This window comes from Gymnoscopelus microlampas, assembly GCF_963454915.1.
Source record: "Gymnoscopelus microlampas genome assembly, chromosome: 24".
NCBI classification, from domain to species: Eukaryota; Metazoa; Chordata; class Actinopteri; order Myctophiformes; family Myctophidae; genus Gymnoscopelus; species Gymnoscopelus microlampas.
This window is the reverse complement of record NC_139961.1, coordinates 28,174,840-28,195,032: the sequence shown is the minus strand read 5'-3', so window position 1 is coordinate 28,195,032 and position 20,193 is coordinate 28,174,840. Positions and strand designations below refer to the sequence as shown.

Genomic DNA, 20,193 nt, shown 5'->3' with positions numbered 1-20,193 from the left:
TTTCAAAAGATTTTCATACATTTTCAAAACTTGTGAATGGGGACATTCTGCATAATGAGCATTTTTAATGTCGGTACTTTAAACATAATTGAATACCAATACTGTTGTACTTTTACTCGAGTAAACGTGTTATTGAGTATTTCTATGGGATATTGGTACTTTTACTTAAGTAACAAATCTGAGTAGCCTACATGGTCCTATGGGCGCATGATGACAAAAGTGCTGGTGGACAACCCGTCCTGATTGAAGGTCGTGTTCAAAGGGAACACTTCATCCACAGAATGACGCATCTTTACCTAAGTGGCTGCCATCAAAGATGATGCTTCTTCTGATGATAATGATGATGATGGTGTCCTTCTTCTGTTCCGTGCGTCACCCTTGTCCAAAAATTGTAATTCAGAACAAAACGGATGAAGAGAGCGCATTAAATGGTGACAGCAATGTTTCAAGGCCACTAATGGCCTTCAAAACAAAGATCTCCACAGTGCCATTACATGTGACATGCTTTTAAAAGTGCATGGTCGATTCTAAAAGACATTTCTCACGTTCACATTCATCCTTAATGTGAGGATAGTGTAATGGAAAGCATGCGTCATGTTATTGTCTCCGCCAGGCCGTATGTATGTTTTCCACCCCGTCCGTCCGTCCGTCTGTGACCAGCTAATCTCCGGCACCGTTGTCTTGATCACAGCGAAACTGTGCACACACGCTCCCTGGATGCCAATTCAGAACCTTTGCCCCAAATTTTTCTCATGGGCCTTTTATAGCGCCACCAGGAGGCCGATTTGTGCAAAACATATTTTTTGACAGTACTCCTACAGATTTTGTCCAAAAATCACGCAAATCGGTACACAGTATCTCTATAGTCATTAAACGAAACGGGTCTTTCAGATTTCTCATATTCCATCCTGATTGGCTAAAAATGTCTTTCAAAGTTTGCAGGAGTGCTCCGTTTTCAACAAAATGCCTCAAATCATGAACACAGCATGCAATTTCCGTGAAATTTTGCACGCACATTCCCATTAGGCCGAGGAAGAACTACCATTTGAATTTTGTCAAATCAGCCTCATGGTGGCGCTATAACAGGCCGATTTGTGTTTTTACCTATAATTGCACTGATCTGTGTAAAACTTTGTATGCACACTCCCTAGAGGTCAAGGAAAAACCTTTGCCCTGCATTTTTCACATCTGCCTTTTATAGCGCCACCAGGAGGCCGACTTATGTAAAACACATTATTTTATACTACTCCTTCCAATTTTATCCAAATTTCACGCAAATCGGTACACATGATCTCTATAGTCATGTGATCACGACGGATGTGTTTGATTTTTCATATTCCATACTGATTGGCTAAGATTGACATCTAAAGTTTGCATTATTATTATTATTATTTACAAAATTCCGCAAATCATGAACAATTGTGTCCAATTGTGCTCAAACTTTGCACGCACATTCACACTATGTTGAGGAACAAATGCCACCCTTTTTAATATTGGCCTGTTATAGCGCCACCAACAGGTCTAATTTAGCGAAACACAATGCCTCAAATCATGAATGCAGTCAGTGTCCGATTGTCGTGCAAGGCCTAAGAAAAAATGGCACCCTTTTCACGTTGGCCTATTATAGCGCCACCAGGAGGCCACAATAGCCTACCTGACCTGGCGGAGACCTGTGCTCCGAGGAGCACTTTTTCTAGTTATTAATGTCTCCACTATAGGCCGAAGGCGTGTCAGAGACTGTTTTGCACCCTGTCCGTCCGTGAGTGTGCGTGTGTGTGTGTGTGTCTGTTTAACTTAATTTTTTATCCCACGATTTTGTAACCCCATTTTTTTACACCCAGTGCCAATTGTCTATGTAATCCTGGGCACTACCTTCCCTCTGCCAACCTAGGGAGGCCAGGGCCGAGCTCATGCCTCCTTCAATGCATGAGAGCCAACTGACCTTCTTATCACCTGACAGGGGAGAGTTTCCCTGGTTGGACGTAGCGCGTGGAAGGAACACGTTATTCCAACCAGTTCCTTTCCCCTCCATCAGGCGCCACCGGCTGGCCAGGGGGAGTGTGTGTGTGTCTGTGACCAGCTAATCTCTGGCACTGTTGGGCCGATGGCAGAGAAACTGTGCTTGCACACTCCCTGGATGCCAGAGCAGAACCTCTGCCCCAAATCTTTGAGATCGGCCTGTTATAGCAGATTTGATCCAAAAATCACGCAAATCGGTGCACAGTATCTATCATTAAACAAAACAGGTCTTTCAGATTTTTCATATTTCATCCTGATTGGCTAAGATTGGCTTCCAAAGTTTGCAGGAGTGCTCCGTTTTGAACAAAATGCTTCGAATAATGAACGCAGTGTGCGATTTCCGTGAAATTTTGCACGCACATTCCCACTATGCCGAGGAAGAAAACGGCGCTTGAATTTTTTTAAATCAGCCTCATGGCAGCGCTATAACAGGCCAATTCACGTTTTTACCACCGATCTGCGTAAAACGTTGTATGCGCACTCCATAGAGGCCAAGGAAAAACCTTTGCCCTGCATTTTCCCCGCAAATACCTGGGTTATATTAGTGATTCTCGATTTTTTTTTCAATGTACACTTTAAAATTCTAAGTGTTGATTGAACTCTGAGAGTTTGTAGGCTACATGTGGAACCAAATAGACCCAGTGATCTATGTTTATTGAGATGTTGGCAACAGAAACTAAAACATGTGGCCTTCCTCATCAGAGACCTATATAATCTCTGCTGTGGCTGGTTAATCAGTGGATCTCAACTCCGCTCCAAAGGACCCCTGGTACTGCTGGTTTTACATCCTACCACTTGATTATCGTCTCTGTCGGGTGTAAACCTCAGGTCCAAAACTTTGTTATGTTACTTTTCAGGATTCAAAACCATACTTTTGTGTGATGCTGTAGTTTGATCAAGTAGGGCATTAATTTACAAAACAGCGACAGCAACGATATATTACTATTATTATAGTCAATGATAATATACGTACGCACACAAGGTGAATGCAATTCATTTCCTTAGCGTGTGTGTAGTCAGTGGTGGAAAGTAACTGAGTACATTTACTTAAGTACAATTTTGAGGTATTTGTACTTTACCTGAGTATTTCCAATTTTCAATACTTTTATTTCTACTCCACTACTATCTCAGAGGCAAATATTCTTTTACTCCACTACAATTATTTGAAAACTTTAGTTACTAGTTACTTTTCAGATGTAAATTATGATATTATAAAACATACATTTACCACTTTTGCCCTATTTTATACCTGCGACGCGTTGTGAGCTTGTAGATCGGCTATTTTCAAATATTTTTGTACTTTTACTTTTGGTACTTTAAGTACATTTTTATACCACTACTTTTGTAGTACTTCTACATTGCAGTATAATTTGAGTACTTTTTCCACCACTGTGTGTAGTGGAATTCCAGCAAATTCCCTTTCCTTTGTTAGATCAATGGACCGCAGCACTTCTGACCAAAGCCCCCATCGATTCAAGCTACCTGATGTTATCGGATGCTATAGCAGGTGGCTGGAACTCAAATATAAGGGAATGTGCTTGGAACAGTGGGAGGGAAACGTGGCGTGCACAGTCAGTGCGAGTCAGAGGTTATAGGCCCTGTGTGCACCCTAACCCCCGAACCCATAAAATGAACGATCTCAGGGCAACAGAGATCGTTCTGCTGTTAAATCACTTTGATTACACCATGTTGTTAGGGGATTACATCGTAATTCAATATAGAGCCTTCTCGACCCCTTGGGGGTGCAGAAGTCAGAAAAGGCATGAAAAAGAAAAGAATAAAAGCAGCTGGTCTAAGGTACCGATGCTGTATAAATCAAGAGGAGCTGTGATAAAAAAAAAAGAATGATGGAGGTATTGAGTGGACAACGTAGGGGGGGAGGGGGGACACACGGTACGAGCAGTGCTTGATAAATGGCGGAATCTTGAGCGTTACTGCCACAGGAGAGACAGAGATCGTATTTTAATTAATTACTGTATGTCACGACTCACGCCTTCTCGCTGTTTGTGCAAACCGCCATCTCACTGAACTTCCAGACACTTCCAGGTTGAGATGTCTAAATTCACACGTTGGCACTGCGGTCGAGTGGTTTCAACAACGGCAGATTAATTAACCCATGAAGACCGGAAATGCATCTGTGTCACTTTAGATTTCTAAAATAGCAGATATACAAGCTCACAGCGCGGCACCAAGTGCCACGCTGTGAGCTTGTAGATCTGCTATTTTTTGAAAAGTCGTGGCAATTTGTGGAAATCTTTGAATATAGATATTTTCTAAAGCAAACATTTTTAACTCAAAATATTTTGAGATGGGGGTCCGCAGCCAAATACATATCATTTTGGGGTCCTTGACATGAAAAGGTTTGAGAACCACTGATTATAAGTTCTTTTTAAAAAACTGTTTTGAAGACTGATTTAGAAGACATTTGTAGAATCCCCAGAGGCAAAGATTTTAGTTAAAATGTTCGCTTTAAAAATATATATATTCAAAGTTTTGCTCAAATTTTCATGATTTTTCAAAACATTGCAGATCTACAAGCTCGTAGCGCGGCACAAGTATAAGATAATGGTTAAAATTTAAAATGACAGATGCTTTCCCGGTCTTAAGAAGGTCCAATGTAATCCACTTTTTCAAAATTGTACAGAGCACAGTGTGACTTGGAGTTATAAGTAAATGCACCCGGTACAATGACATGAATAAAGTAAGCTGCCTATGTATCGGTGTGTTGTCCAACAGCACATGGTAATACAGTGATTCTCAGATCCTTTGAGTTTCAAGGACCACCCACCCAGTTTGATATGCATTAGGCCTGTTAGGCAATGCCTTACTTAATCTCTGAAAACATGCTCAGCTATGACATGGTGACATACACCATATGAGGTGACTTGTTTAGTTAGCGTCTCCTTCGCCCCGGAACTCTCAGACATTTTCTGTGTCCTGTGTCTTTCCCCTCTCAGCTGTCATGTTTGGTAGCAGTATGACGGCATTACAGGCCTGGATGATGGGTTATATAAGAACCGCCCCGGGGTGCCGGCATGCGGTTGGCGACCGCATGGTTTTATCGACCGCATAGGTGAAAGGGTCGCGGTTCAATAGCCTGCGAAAAGGGCCGTGTGAAGCCTCTGACGATCAAAACCAGCCACCCTTCCGTAAAGGTGTGACTCTGCCATCCGTGGCAAACGTGTTGCCGAGACTAGAAGATCCGTCTTGTCTGTCTTGCTGGGACTGAGCGGTATGCTGCACTGCAGGCGCCGCTGGGGCTCCCGACTTCAAAAAGAATTGTTTTCCTGCGGTATTAATGCCAGATAGTTGCAGAGGGGGGGTGCGATCATCACAGTGCATCGTCATACAGTACAATACTATACAATAAATAAATCAATACTAGGAGCAGTAAAATTATATTTACAGAAAAACAGTGGGGCGGTGGGGGTAATTACTTTTGGCAAGCTAGAAAACGTGTGTCTTGGCCCAGTTGCAAAGATGCTCTTTTATGGCGGTTTTGAAGGAGGGTAGGGAGTCGCACTTTTTGATGGCTGTTGGTAGGGCGTTCCACACGTTGGTGGCATGATAGTAGAATGAATTCAAACAGGGACAAATTCATTGTACTGTATGTCTTTATATTTACCAGTGGGCCTCCGGCCTCGGCAAACAGGTTGGACATCGCTACTGTACAGCAGTCGTTCTCAACCTTTTCAGGCCGCGACCCCCCAAAATAATCAAATTTGAACTGGTAAGCACTTGGAATTGCAGGAGTTGAGGCATTACGTGACTGGTGAGGCATTACATTTGGTTTGACTGGGTTCAACAGATATTGTGAAAATAACTGATCTACATGCATTGGCAGCATGTAGATCAGTTGCTGCGCAGATACCTTTTATACACTTATACTGTATGTTGGTTTGTTTACTGTTGAGTGAGTTGCACATTAAGGAAACCACAGGTTGAGAACCACTGCTGTACAGGATCTGGATAATATATATTTAGCAGGGGACCCCCTTGGAACCCACCCAAGGACCGCTGGGGGTCCCCGGACTTTGTTTTAGCGTTACTCTCACAGACTCTTTACCCCACTCCCGTGCAAACACGGAGCGGACCCACTGATGTACATAGTCATGAGTCATGAATCATGCAATTTATATAATCTACAATTCTAGTTCTTGTCTGTCCACATGGACGCAAATTAATTTTAATAATGCAATGAAAAAAGCAGTTAGTGTACAGTGTGTGGGCTCTGCTAGTCTGTGGGGCTTTGTAGCCTGCCTTAAATGTGTAGCCCCTGGGGTGGGTGGGTGGGTGTGTGTGTGTGTGTGTGTGTGTGTGTGTGTGTGTGTGTGCGCGCGCACATGTACAGTTTGTCCACAGGGACTGACAAACATAATCCTGATGACAACTTGACCGACGGGCGAACCGTCTGCTGACATCATCTTCTTTTCATACATGGGCGTTGTGTGACAACGCAAGCCAAACAGTTCAAGCATTCAGCATTCAAGCATGAACAAGTACAGTATTACATGGCTTTATGCGTCCACTTTCTTGGGATGTCTTAAAAGGAGAACATTTTGGCAAAAATAGCCGATCTATTTTCTGCGAAGAGATTTGGTGTAGAGGGGGAAAAAGGAGGGGGGCAAGTCGGTGCCCAAAGTATTATTGCTATTGGGTCGAAAGCCTGTATTTTATATCAATATCATACCTTTTTTATGTGTTTTTGTAAAATTAATGCCTTACTTTGTCACACAAAAGTAGCAAAAATAGCCGATCTACAAGCGTGTAGATCTGTCCGTCTGTGGGTTTTATAACCCATAGTCTGTCTGTGGGTTTTATACATATGGTTATTTTATACATAACCAACAAAAAGTATTAAGAAGAACTTGTAACTAAATAATATCTACATTGGGTCCATTGGAACCCGACAGCAACATTTTAAGGTTAAAAAGAGCAGAGCACAGGACCAGCACTCATGGACACTAAATTATTGCGGCCATCAATTGAACTCATTCAACTCAACGCATCACTCTGTTTAGAGCTGGGTTTATGGAACCTAATATTCAAATTCTAATCTGTTTAAAAGCCCCAAATGAATACAAATGCTCCACAGATAAAAACTATTTTGTTTAAACCAGCCGGTGAAGGTTGTGTCATGTCCTCAGTTCCATCTTTGGCTCTTCAGAGGAAAGCTACTTTCATGAAGGTTACAGTCCCTCACAGCTCTCACAGGAAGGGCAGTTTAATTATCGATGGGAAATGGGTGCATACTTCTCTATACTCTCTCCTGGTCGACGGTGCAAATCAATTGTGCCATTGAAGAGTAGCGAGGTGGAGTACAGCTGCAGCAGTTAACAGTTTTGTGACAGAGCAAGGTTCTTTAGGCACACACACACAAAAGAAAAATGTTTTTCTTTTCACTTCAGCCTCGAGGACAAGTGCCCCGGTACTGAGCGCGCTGCAGGTGCTTCAAACTTGAGTGAAGGATTGTACTATACAATGATAACATCACAATGACACCCATAGCCCCGTTTGGAACATCACTCTCCACGATAGCTCTGAGATGAGGTCCCGCTGTACCGGCTCTCGGCAGAGGTAGAGGCCGTCCAAATGCAATGAAGATCACCTTTTTGGCAGCATCGTATCCATAGTAAATGTGGTCCGAGACACCTCCTAGACGGCAGGCGCCAGTACTGCTCCCGATTCGCCTACAATGGGAAAACATGGCACATTCTGACTAAATAAGCGATTTAAACGTTTTTTTTAACCCCCTCGTAAAAATGTTACTTACCGGCAAAATCTCAAACATCTGTAGGTGTGAGCTAAGTCACATTGTACAGCATTTGACTCACATTGTCACGTTGTGAACTCGCAGATAGGCTATTTTCACTATCTTTGAACATTTCTGAATAGTTCAAAACAACAGTGCAAAATGTTTCTTCGTAATTTGCACTGTAATTCTCGAGGCTTGAGTATAATCGTCTCTGTCGTGTGGAAACCTCATGTCCAAAACAGCAAAAGTAGCAGATTTACAAGCTCAAAGCGTGTCGCTTCGCGGTGCGTTTCGAGCTCGTGGATCTGCAAATTTGTAAACGGTTGTGTGACACTGTAGTATGATCAAGAAGAGCGTTAATTTAAGAAAATACACGAAAAGTTAAAATATGGAGATAAGAGATTTCTGCCCGACAACGACGATATGCTTTATCCACCACTGCCTATCGGTGAGCTCTCGCATCTGTCTAGTGCCAGGAAGGTGTTAGAGCAGACTTGTGTTCATGGCAAATTAATAAAGACGACCTGCCATCACCAGAGATAATAGAACAGGTGCAGACATAAGGAGGAGAGAAAGGCCAGGCTAACAGGGAACCAAGGTGTGATTCTCTGAATGTTCACAAGCTTCTCAATTAGCCTGAACTCTTACTGTGAATGTGACAGTAATGGTCACAGTATAGGAAATAAATGGCTGTCCTTTTTGTTGCTTTGACTGCATTTTTATGCTGATGTTTGTGTACCGTGTTTCTTTCGGCTTTGTGTAGAATAGTGGATAGTGGAAAGTGAGTCAGTGCATTCATTAGGTGGTTTCAGAGAGTTACAGGGTTCTGTAAAGGCATTGTGAAAACAATGGTAAAACAAAGTTAGAATACTTAAAGCTGCACCATGTAACTTTACTCTTCCTCCCCGGATTTGAACCCGGTTATCTGCGCAAGTGCTGAATTTGACCATCAGGTAGAAATTTGTGTCAGATGATGATCCCGTGTCTAGGTGAGACATGACCTTTGACACAATCAAAATGTCTCAATAGAAGAGCATGGCGACAAAATACAACCACCCCAATTGTATAAGTTGTATTGTATTAACATACTCATACAGATTGGACAACATTTTATTTTATTCATTAAAAAAAGTTTGTATTTCAACTCGAGTAAAAATCTGACTGAGCAACTTTCACTTGTAGTGGAGTAATATTTTGACTGTGCCGTGAGCTTGTAGATCAGCTATTTGCAACAAATATTCCCTTATTTCCGTGAACATGCCCAGAAAAGGGATACTACGGTTCACGTGGTTGAGTCATAATGGTATGTATGTACATGTATTTTAATTGTGTGTGTGTTGTTGTTGTTGTTTTTTTGTTAACTCAATAACGCTAACATGAGCAGTTGTGAATGTTGGATACCGTTGTGTGCAGTTGCTGAGCAGCGTAACTGCTGTTTTCCCCACCTAAATGTTATTAATTTGAACAATTACATTTCTGAGCCGCGCTTACTCTTTTTATTGTCTGGTCAAAGTGGTTTACTGGTTATAGATCTAGACTGAGGATAGAGGGTGAGCGTTTGAGGTCTTCCGTCTTTGTTGTTTGTTTCTCTAAAACGGGGCATCAATTTTAGTTTGTTTTTGTCATCTACTGCCCCCGGCACCCCCCCCCCCCCATCAAAGAAGTCTAGATCCGGCCCTGGGATAGAGGGTGAGCATTTGAGGTCTTCCGTCTTTGTTGTTGGTTCTCTAAAATGGGGCATCAATTTTTGTTTGTTTTTGTTATCTACACTGCAGTATGTATCTATCTACGCGTGTCCCTGGCCTGAAACTCTCAAAAGTGTTTGTCTAGAGCTGTGCTCAGCCAGCGGACGAGAAAGACTCAAATAAACAGAGATAATATTATTTTATATTCCAGCCTCTTGTTCATTCATTCCCTCAGTTGGGAACTCGGCCTTCTTATGTCGTGTCAGGGATGATGTCCTACCCGTCAACATTGGACTGGCGTACTCATTTATACATAGCCTATGGCTCCTTAATGCTACAATCCAGCGTAGTTGGCAGGATGCGTAGCCTATGGCTAATTAAATGCCACATTAGTTATAAAGTAATAAGGCCGAGATCTACCATATGGGCAATCTGGACACGTGCCCAGGGGTGTGAAAAGGGCCATCCGCGATGAAAAGCAAACACAAAGAACTTTGCTGGGGTTCCATTTATATGTCTCATCCCATAAACAGGGAAAAGGCGTATCACTCACCAAACATCTTGTTGGTGTCGAGCGGAAACCTTGTCTCAAAAACCCTATAACTTTTCAGTAAATGGATCCAAAGGATCTAATGTAGTTATTATTTAGTCACAAGCTCTTGCTAATACTTTTCAGTGGTTAAATATTTATAAAAACCCACATACGCACTAAACCACTTTCACTTTAAAATGTTTAAAAATAGCAAAAAATTGCAGATATCGTGAAGATCAAGTATAAGTGTTGGACGGATGGACGGACCAAAAAAAACAGATATTTCATCTTTCATCTTTGATGTTAATGCTAAAAAGGGCACGAGTCCAAGCCTATATATGAATAAATCTAGCTCATTATTCATGCCAGGCTGCTCTTCCACTCGCTTAATGTAATGCTGCTTATCAGCATTACAGACGTACCCTGGTCCATGACTCTGACCTTGAAACGGCGTACAGGTTCGAAGACTACAGCACAGCTATTTAAAGTGGATTTTTAATGCACAGAACACAAAGTATTTTTATTTTGCCCAGAGCTCTGCCTCGACATGGAGGAGAGAAAAAAAGAAATGTAATCAAATATAAACATGATTTCACAATACCTGGATTGAGGGGAAACAGCGTGAAATTGCAACTAACAATCATGTCGTGTAATTTGCATGGAGAAACGGAGCGGCGGCGAAGCCGGAGTGCCTTTCAGTTGAAAGTGGAAAGTTCCGTCAGGAAAAAGTTCACAGCGAAACGTCTGGCGAATCAGTCCCCTGCTGTCAAGAGTGCTGATTGACAGAAAACACTGCGGGGAGAGCGAAAAACAAAGAGAGATGGAGAGAGCAGACGGATGAGGTGAGGTGAGGTAAGGGGTGGGTGTAGGAGGGGAGTTGGATAAAACAGAGAGAGAGAGAGAGAGAGATTGATTGGACGTTGTCTGAGATGGAGATAGAGTATAGCGAGCCGTGAGGGGACGGAGAGACTGAGGAGTTAGAAAGTGAGAGACAGAGAGAATGGGAGAGACAGACATGGCAGAATGACAGGCCAGCCAAGACAGGAGAGTGACAGGAGTGAAGAGTATAAAAGGTGGATGGTGTTTGTCAGAGCCTATTTCTGGTGGCTGGGGAGGGGGGGGGGGGGGGGGAGGGCACCGGGCATCTACACAATTGAACTGGAAGGGTCAATTTTTCGGATTCAGGAAGAGTGGGAACCTGAATGTTAATGTTAAATTTCTCCCCACTTTCAGAGTTAAACTAACACATGATTTAAAAAATGAACAGAAAGTACATTCATCCATTGAAAGGCTATATAGCTGCACAGGGCTGAGGGCATTTCACGTCTCAAGAGTGTCTCGCCTTTTCCGGCGAGCGCCTTGCAAAACTAGTTACCATAATATGAAAAAAGCAGGGTCCAAACATAGCTTTCAGGTAGCTCACCTGATAGAGCATACTAGTACCATGTTAAGTAAGTCCAGGCAGCAGCTGGCTCGGTGCATGTCATCCCCTTTTTCTCTCTCCTGCCCTTCCTGTCTCTCTATCAGTGATGGAAAAAGTACTCATGTTTTACTCAAGTAAAAAACTATCAATACTGCATTATAGAATGCTATAGAATTACTGTTACAAGTAAAAGTCCGGAATTCAAAATGGAATTCAAAAAAGTACAAAAGTATTGGTATCAAAATGTACCAAAAGTAGAAAGTACTCATTATGCAGAATGTCCCATTTCAAGTTTTCAAATTGTATAACAATCTTTTGAAAATAGCAGATGTACAAGCTCACAATGCGTCGCATCGCGGCGCATTGTGAGCTTGTAGATCGTCCATTTTCAAATGGCCGAAACGTTTATAGGGCTGAAGTGGTTAATGTATGTTTTGTAATGATAATCAAAATCTACAAAGTTTTCAAATAAGTCTAGCAGAGTAAAAGTATAATATTTGCCTCTGAGATGTAGTGGAGTAGAAGTAAAAGTACTGAAAATTGGAAATACTCCAGTAAAGTAAAAAGTGCCTCAAAATTGTACTTAGGTACAGATCTTGAGTAAATGTACTTAGTTACTTTACAGCACTGCATGTCTAAACGTTCAGTCTGTCATGTCTCGATGGGGATTAGGGTGCTTTACACTGTCGGTGGTTCCAGAGCCACTTGGCACGTCGGTCTGTGACGGTGGGCTGACTAGACTTATGAATAATTACTGTGGGAGACACTGTGTGGACAATGCAAGCGTCAAGTATCCAGTAATTATATTTAAGCCAGTGGTGTTTATTTTAATGATCAATCAATCGATTGTGTTCCCAGCTTGGATCATTGAAAACTGTACTTTAAGTTCCTATTGATCTGTATCACAAAGAAGGCACTTCATGTTTAAAGGTTTTAAAGATTTGTTTAGATATATATTAATGCTAAATTATCACTAAAATCGCCATTATTGTGTGTAGGCCGGGGCCCACTCGTAATACCCTCGCTGGACTAGACTACAGACTGTGAATAATTACTGTGGGAGGAAGAAACAACTCAGAGACACTGTGGACAATGCAACCGTCAAGTATCCAATGTTTTTCATCCACTGAAAAGTCCTTATTTAAGCCAAAACGATGAAGACGAGCTAGTGAGTAGGGAGGCTGTCAACTCAAAGGTCTTTAGAGGTAACAGACTGGCTTAGTTTGAGCCTGTCAGAGCAGCTCTGACACAGAGGAGTGGATAATTACCTAGACAGCCGTCTGAGTGCGTTTATACATACGTGTGTGTGTGTGTGTGTGTGTGTGTGTGTGTGTATTTATCTGGGGACCGGAGTTGCCCTGAATGCACACCAACACCACGGGGACGCAAAGCCCTGCGGAGACGAAAAAAATCAAGGTCCCCACAGGCAATCCCATTGCAACAAATAGGGAACAGCATGTTCACATGCCCCAGTGAAGTCTCCTGACAAGTCGCCATCGGGTGTTTTTTCCCTCAAAATGTCAGCGCTTTCAGGGCAACCCCCGCAGTGGTACTTTGTGGACTTCTTTTGTGAGTATGTCAGAGGGAGCCATTTAGAATGTGCTTATTGGCCGGTTGCACAGTTTTTTTGGCACCTGTCTAGTGCAGTTTAGCCGTCCAGGTTGTAATTATTCTCATGAGCGGCACGCACCGACCGCAAAGAGGGGCAATAAGCTGGACAGACTGGGGGCTGACTGGAGTGGTGCACAGTGGGTGCTTAACCATTTAAATCCAAAGTTGTTTGGCACCTGTCTAGGACATGTTAGACTTCTTGTCTCATTGCTATTATTTCATTTGACATTACACACACACACACACACACACACACACACACACACACACACACACACACACACACACACACACACACACACACACACACACACACACACACACACACACACACACACACACACACACACACACACACACACACACACACACACACACACACACACACACACACACACACACACACACACACGCGCACACACACACACACACTCTTACCGAGGGCTTCTCTGTCTCAACAATTTACTGAGCTAGCTTGTATCTTGTCCAAATGTTGACATTGGACTCCACTGTTGACAGCTACTCTCAAGCTTTAAAAAGAATTAGGCAGGAATTTCATGGAGACCATGAAGGCTATGGCCACTGTACCCTCTCAGTATGGCTTTATGTCCCCCCAAAAAAGGATATGCCCTTAGGCCACAGTGGCCTTAATCTGGGAGCCCTCTCTGTATATTGTTGGATCTGTTTTGAGAGATTACAGTGGCCTGATGCCGCACGCGCGCACACACACACGCACACGCACACACAGAGCGGTGGTTCGGTTGAGGTCACCTGGAGTGTATTTGTAATGTAAAAACGTCCCATCAGTGCCTTGACTACTTCAGCAGGCTGGACCGGCCACTCAAATCCTCAGCTCATTTTATAGGGGTGTGTGTGTGTGGCTGAAAGCATCCTCGCCTCCTGCACCACTGTGTGGCACAGCAGCTGCTCTGCTGCACTATTCATCACTGTCGGTCACAAAACCTTGTATCTCCATAATTCATTTTTTAATGTTTTTGTTGTCTGTAAATTAAAGCCCTACTTCGTATAACACAAGCGAAAATTGTGTGCTAGTAGACCGGCTATTTTCAAAAACAATTTATACATTAATGAAAGTTAAAGTGGTTAAGTCTGTCTGTGTTTTATAAATTCTGAACCAAAGATAAATTTACAAGAACTTGCGACTAGGCAGGCCTAATAACTACACTGGATCCATTGGAATCATGAAAAGTAACCGTTTTTGGACATAGAAGGTTTTGATATAAGAAGGTGACATTATGACTTGTGGTGCAGTGCAGTAGGTGGTACAGTCCACTCTGAGTCTAGCCACTCTGGAGGACATCATGGAAGGTCTTCCCCCCCTGCGCAAATGGACCGACTATTGCCCTCTCCCATTAGGGGAGCAGGAGGTCATGTAGCATTTGGGCAGGTACCAGTGGTGTAAAGTACCTAAGTACATTTACTCAAGTACTGTACTTACTGTATTTCCAATTGTCAGGACTTTTACTTACATACATTACCCACTTCAGCCCTATATAGGCTACATTTCGGCCATTTGAAAATAGCCGATGATCAATCAATCGATTGTGTTCCGGCTTGGATCAATGGAACGTAAAATAAGCTCCTATTTATTGATACCATAATAAAAAATAAAAAAAAATGTCATGTCATTTTTTTTTAACATTATGATTTGTTTGATATTAATGTTATATTCGCATTCAAATCTTTGTGCATTGCCAATCATTTGGGGGCCCACTTGCAATACCCTCACGGCCCACCAGTGGGCCCCGCCCCACAGGTTGGGAATCACTGCTGTACTTTTGCACATCACTAAACCACCTGCTGCTACTTTTTTCTTGCATTTTATAATAAATCTTTTTGGCTGCTATTTTTAGTGATGTTTTATGTTTTAAGGGCCTGCTGCAATCAATGCATCCCAAGATTTAGCACTGAAGCTGCACCCTGCACAACCAAGCAGTGCTATGTTACACTGCTGCCATTTTACTGCTTTCTTTCTTTCTTTTTTATATCGTTTTTATATAGTCACTTCAGGGCTTGTTGTAAATCCATCTCTCTCTCACACAGTACGTTTAGATCTTATTTTTGTTCAGCCTACTTATTGATTGTGGGATGTTGTTTATGTGTCTATTGTGAGTTTTATCTTTAGTTATTTTACCCGTCCAGGTTGTAATTATTCCCATGAGCGGCACGCACCGACCGCAAAGAGGGGAAATAAGCTTAACCATTTAAAGTTATACTTTGATGTGTATACGTCAAACAGGCCAGAATAGCCAATCTACAAGCTCACAATGTGTCATGACGATGCAATGCGTTGTAGATCTGTAGATCTGCTATGCTCGCGGAATGTTTGCTTAATATTTTATCCGAATGTTCACTTGATATCAATTCCTAAGTAGGCTACTCACAACAAGCTGCCTGTGCAGAGATGGTCAGTAAGGTCGTAATGAAAAAAATGTCATGACATTTTGTTTGGACATTATATTGTTCTACATGGTATTACATGACCTGCATCGGGCAGGTCAAAACTAGGATCTGCAAAGGCGGCCGGTCTTGACTGCATTAGAATCAGAATAAACTTTATTGTCACATCACAGGTTTAACCCATTAAGACCGGGGACGCTTCTGTGTCATTTTAGATTTCTTTGGGCTATTCAAAAATAGCAGATATACAAGCTCATAGCGCGGCACCGAGTGCCGCGCTATGAGCTTGTAGATCTGCTATTTTTGGAAAAACGTGAAAATGTGTGCAAATCTTTGAATATATATATATTTCTAAGTGAACAACTCAAATCTTTGCGTCTGGGGGGTCCCTGGAAATGCATATTTTGAGATGGGGGTCCGAGGCCAAATACATATAATTTTGCGTGTCCTTGACATGAAAAAGTTTGAGAACCACTGATATTATAGCAACATAGGTTTTTCAGAAAACTGTTAGGATTACACACACAGTGTTATACACAGTGTTAGGATTTAGAAGACATGTTGTAGAATAGGAACCTCAGGTCTTAATGGGTTAAAGGTGAAATTCGTTTTCGTGCAAGCTACATACATAGTTTTTGTTATTTCCATTACTTGATGGCTTTGAAAGACGTTTCATGAAGAACTGGCGCCTGTGTTATGTGATGTGTATTTTTAACGCACAAATGCACCCGTATCCAGCACAGTAGTATTTTCCCCCAAAACCAATGGGAAGAAGCTCCGGTCACAGCTGTTCCCAAAACTCATCAGTCAGCATGTGTTTTGGCAAAGTGTGTTTGCAGGGATCCTAAGGGAGGCCCTTCTGGATGAAACAATTTCCAAAGATTGCCCCATCACAACATGGCATTGTGGCTAATAGATCAACCGGCGCCGCTTTGATCCAGATTCTGCAAACGCATGGCACCGAGCACTCGATAACGACCCCAAAAATGGATGTTCATGCTGTGTGCGTTGATTTCTTTCCGTGCTTTCGCCACAATGAACCACCGTCGACTGCTTCGTAGTCGCCCACTGGCTGACATGTCTGTCAGAACCCCCCCTTCTGGCTCATTGTGAGCAGCTATCAGAGAGCAATCTGAGCGCTGTTATACCCGAGAGCCAACAGAGAGCAAAGGGTATAGTGGGGGTTCCTGTAGATGGTAAATGATGCATTTATATATAGCGCCTTTATCCAAAGCGCTTTACAATGTACATTACATTTACCCATTCATGCACACATTCACACACCGACGACAGCGGAGGAAACCATGCGAGGCACCAACCTGCTCATCGGGAGCAGTTAGGGGGGGTTCAGTGTCTCGCTTAGCCCATTCAATCCGGGAACGCATCTGTGTCATTTTAAGATTTCTTTGGGCTATTCACATTTGTAACTCAAATCTTTGCTTCTGGGGGGGGGGGGGTCCCTGGAACAAAACATTCTGAGATGGGGGTCCACGGCCAAATACATATCTAAAAATGTTTACTAAATTCTAGCAGTATGTTGGTATATCAGTGGTGCTCCAACTTTTCCATGTCAACGACCCCCAAAATTATATGTATTTGGCCGCGGACCCCCATCTCAAAATATGTTGTTCCAGGGACCCCCGTGAAGCACAAATCGGAGTAAAATGTTTTTGCTTTAAAACATATATATATACATTTTCCACAATAAAAGAAATTGCGCCGCAATGAGCTTGTATATCTGCTATTTTTGAATAGCCAAATAAATCTTAAAATGACACAGATACGTTCCCGGTCTTATTGGATTAAGGACACTCTGACACCAGCCCAGGGGGAGCCGGTAATCGAACCGGGGGGGCCTTCTATTTCCCCAAGCGTTGCCGCTCTACCTCCTGAGCCACCGCCGCCCCCCTGTGTCTTGGATCCCTGTGCAGTACCAGCTGGTGTCCCCCTAATGTCCCCATTGCTCTTTGTCCACATTGCCTGGATTCACACCTGCCTCCCTCCTCCTGTTATCCCTGTGAAATATCGTTGCTGTCGGGTGGAAACCTTGTATGTCCAAAACCGTTACATTTCAGGAAATGTAAAAAAGAACCTGTGTTCCAGTGGATCCAATGTAGTTATTATAGTCACAGACTCTTAATACTTTTCAATGATTGAATATTTATAAAACCCACAGACACACTTTAACTTTAACGTTTTCTTTAAATCCAAAAGAGCAAAAATAGCCAATCTACAAGCTCACAACTCGTCACGATGCAACGCCTTGTGAGCTTGTAGATCGGCTATGTTTTGCTACTTTTGTGTGACACTGCAGTATGACGAAGTATAGGGCATTAATTTACCCAAAATAAAAGGTTGAAATAATTATGGACATACAAGGTTTCTGCCCAACAGCATCGATATGCAGAGGACCTCAGGATACACAGAGCTCCTGATGGGGTCTCTTCCTTAGCCTGGCTTTGTCAGACTAATCATGTGGAAAGTTCCTATCGTGGAGGAACTTGTTGGATCCCACGTGATCATCTCTACCTGGCCTGACTCAGAAAGCCTTGGATTCTGTAGTTGAATGGGGACAGGGTAGTCTTCACTGGTAATGAATGGTGTTCATTTTTATAGTGTTCCAGTTATGAACCCTAGCATCCCTATTCGGGGAATGTCATAATAGGCAAACATTCAGAGAAAATAGCAAATATACAGGGCTCTCAATGCTTTGCACTGAAATTTGATACTAAACGGTCCAGTGATTTACGAGATTAACCACGGACAAACAAACACACACACACACACACACACACACACACACACACACACACACACACACACACGGACGGACGGACGGACGGACGGACGGACGGACGGACGGACGGACGGACGGACGGACGGACGGGCTCCCCAAGATGACTTGCATCCAACAGAGCAACCTGGTAAAAAATACACTTTTTCCCCTGCTACCATAGCAACCATGACGTAGCCAAAACAGTCCAATCAGCGTGCAGCTATGATGCACCAACTTGGGAATGTTAGGCGATATCATTAAATGTGTCAACAATCCACTGACTCAGTAGTAGTTGTAAACTAGGCAATCAATTACCACTTTAGATTGTTTATGAACGCGTTTTCACAACAAAGTTAGATCGCAGGGCTTACGAAACGACAACATTAATTTGACCCAAACCAGACCACACATGTTGTTTCTGCTCCACAGTTTAGTTTACAGCAGACAGTGTGCTGCCTTGGTAGCCCCCGGTGAACCATCCACCATGCATTTCCCCTTCAGCAAGTCCCACAAGTCGCCGGCGGACATCGTCAACACCCTGAAGGACGGGATGGCGGTGTTGGAGAAGCAGGACGGCCCCGACAAGAGGTCGGAGAAGGCCACGAGCGACGTGTCGAAGAGCCTCGCGGCCATGAAGGAGATCCTGTACGGTACCAGCGAGAAGGAGCCCCAGGCGGAGGCCGTGGCCCAGCTGACGCAGGAGCTCTACGCCGGCGGGCTGCTCGGCACCCTCATAGCCAACCTGCAGCTCATCGCCTCCGAGGGGCAGATGGACATGGCGCAGATCTTCATCAACGTCCTGAGGCATCAGGTCGGTGCCCGGACGCCCACGGTGGACTACCTTTGCGCCCAGCAGAACATCCTCTTCACGCTGCTCAAGGGCTACGAGTCTCAGGGGCTGGCCCTGAACTACAGCATCATGCTGCGCGAGTGCGTCAAACACGAGCCGCTGGCCAAGATCATCCTGCGGTCGGAGCAGTTCTACGACTTCTTCCGCTTCGTGGAGACGTCCGCGTTCGTCATCGGCTCGGAGCCGTTCGACACTTTCAAGGACCTGCTCACGAGACACAAGAGGCTGAGCACAGAGTTCCTAGAGCAGCATTACGACGAGTTCTTTAGTCATTACGAGAAGTTACTTCACTCAGAGAACTACGTGACCAAAAGGAAATCCCTCCAGTTACTGGAAGAGCTACTTCTCTACCGGCACAATTTCACCATCATGATGAAATACATCAGCAAGCCAGAGAATCTGAAGCTGATAATGAACCTGCTGCGGGACGAGAGCCACTACACCCAGTTCGAGGCGTTCCACATTTTCAAGGTGTTTGTGGCCAACTCCAACAAGACGCAGCCAATCCTGGACATTCTGCTGAAGAACCAGACCCAGCTCATCGAGTTCTTCAGCAAGTTCCAGAACGACAGTACAGAGGACGAACAGTTCAATGACGAAAAGACCTGCCTGGTCCAACAGATCAGGGACCTGAGGAGACCTGCCCCCCGGGAGGACTGAGGGTGGGATCGGAACAGGGGGCATGAGGACCATTATTTGGATTATTATTAGTATTATAAAGATCTGATTCTACTTATTGGACTCAGCATCTGCTGTTTCTGAACAAATGGGAAAACATTTAGATTTATTTATTTGTCTTTTTTTTTGTTTTTCCTTCAAACATCTAATGATGGTGTGGCCTCATGTGGATCTGGGACTTCAAGTGGCCAGTCTATGATTGGTTTTGTAGCCAAGAAAGACTATTAAAGGTCAGCGTCTAACTCCAACTCCAATCAATAATGTTAAAAACCTTGGCGTAGTCATGGACTCTGACCTGAATTTAAACAGCCACATTAACATCAATCAAAAATCAATCGGACAACTGCATTCTGTTGATTCAGAACGCTGCTGCTCGAGTCCTTACTAATACCAAGAAAATGGAGCATATCACTCCAGTTCTTAGATCCTTACACTGGCTCCCT

The 20,193-nt window shown here is 43.4% G+C and overlaps 1 protein-coding gene across 1 annotated transcript; it reads left to right on the top strand.

Moving 5' to 3' along the window:
- Positions 1 to 18,706: 18,706 nt before the first annotated feature.
- LOC311040624 (calcium-binding protein 39-like) lies at positions 18,707 to 19,732 on the top strand (the record flags this gene model as incomplete). Its single annotated transcript, XM_084050953.1, has 1 exon — positions 18,707 to 19,732. One exon carries the CDS (start codon positions 18,707 to 18,709, stop codon positions 19,730 to 19,732), a length of 1,026 nt encoding a protein of 341 aa, XP_083907079.1.
- Positions 19,733 to 20,193: the final 461 nt, after the last annotated feature.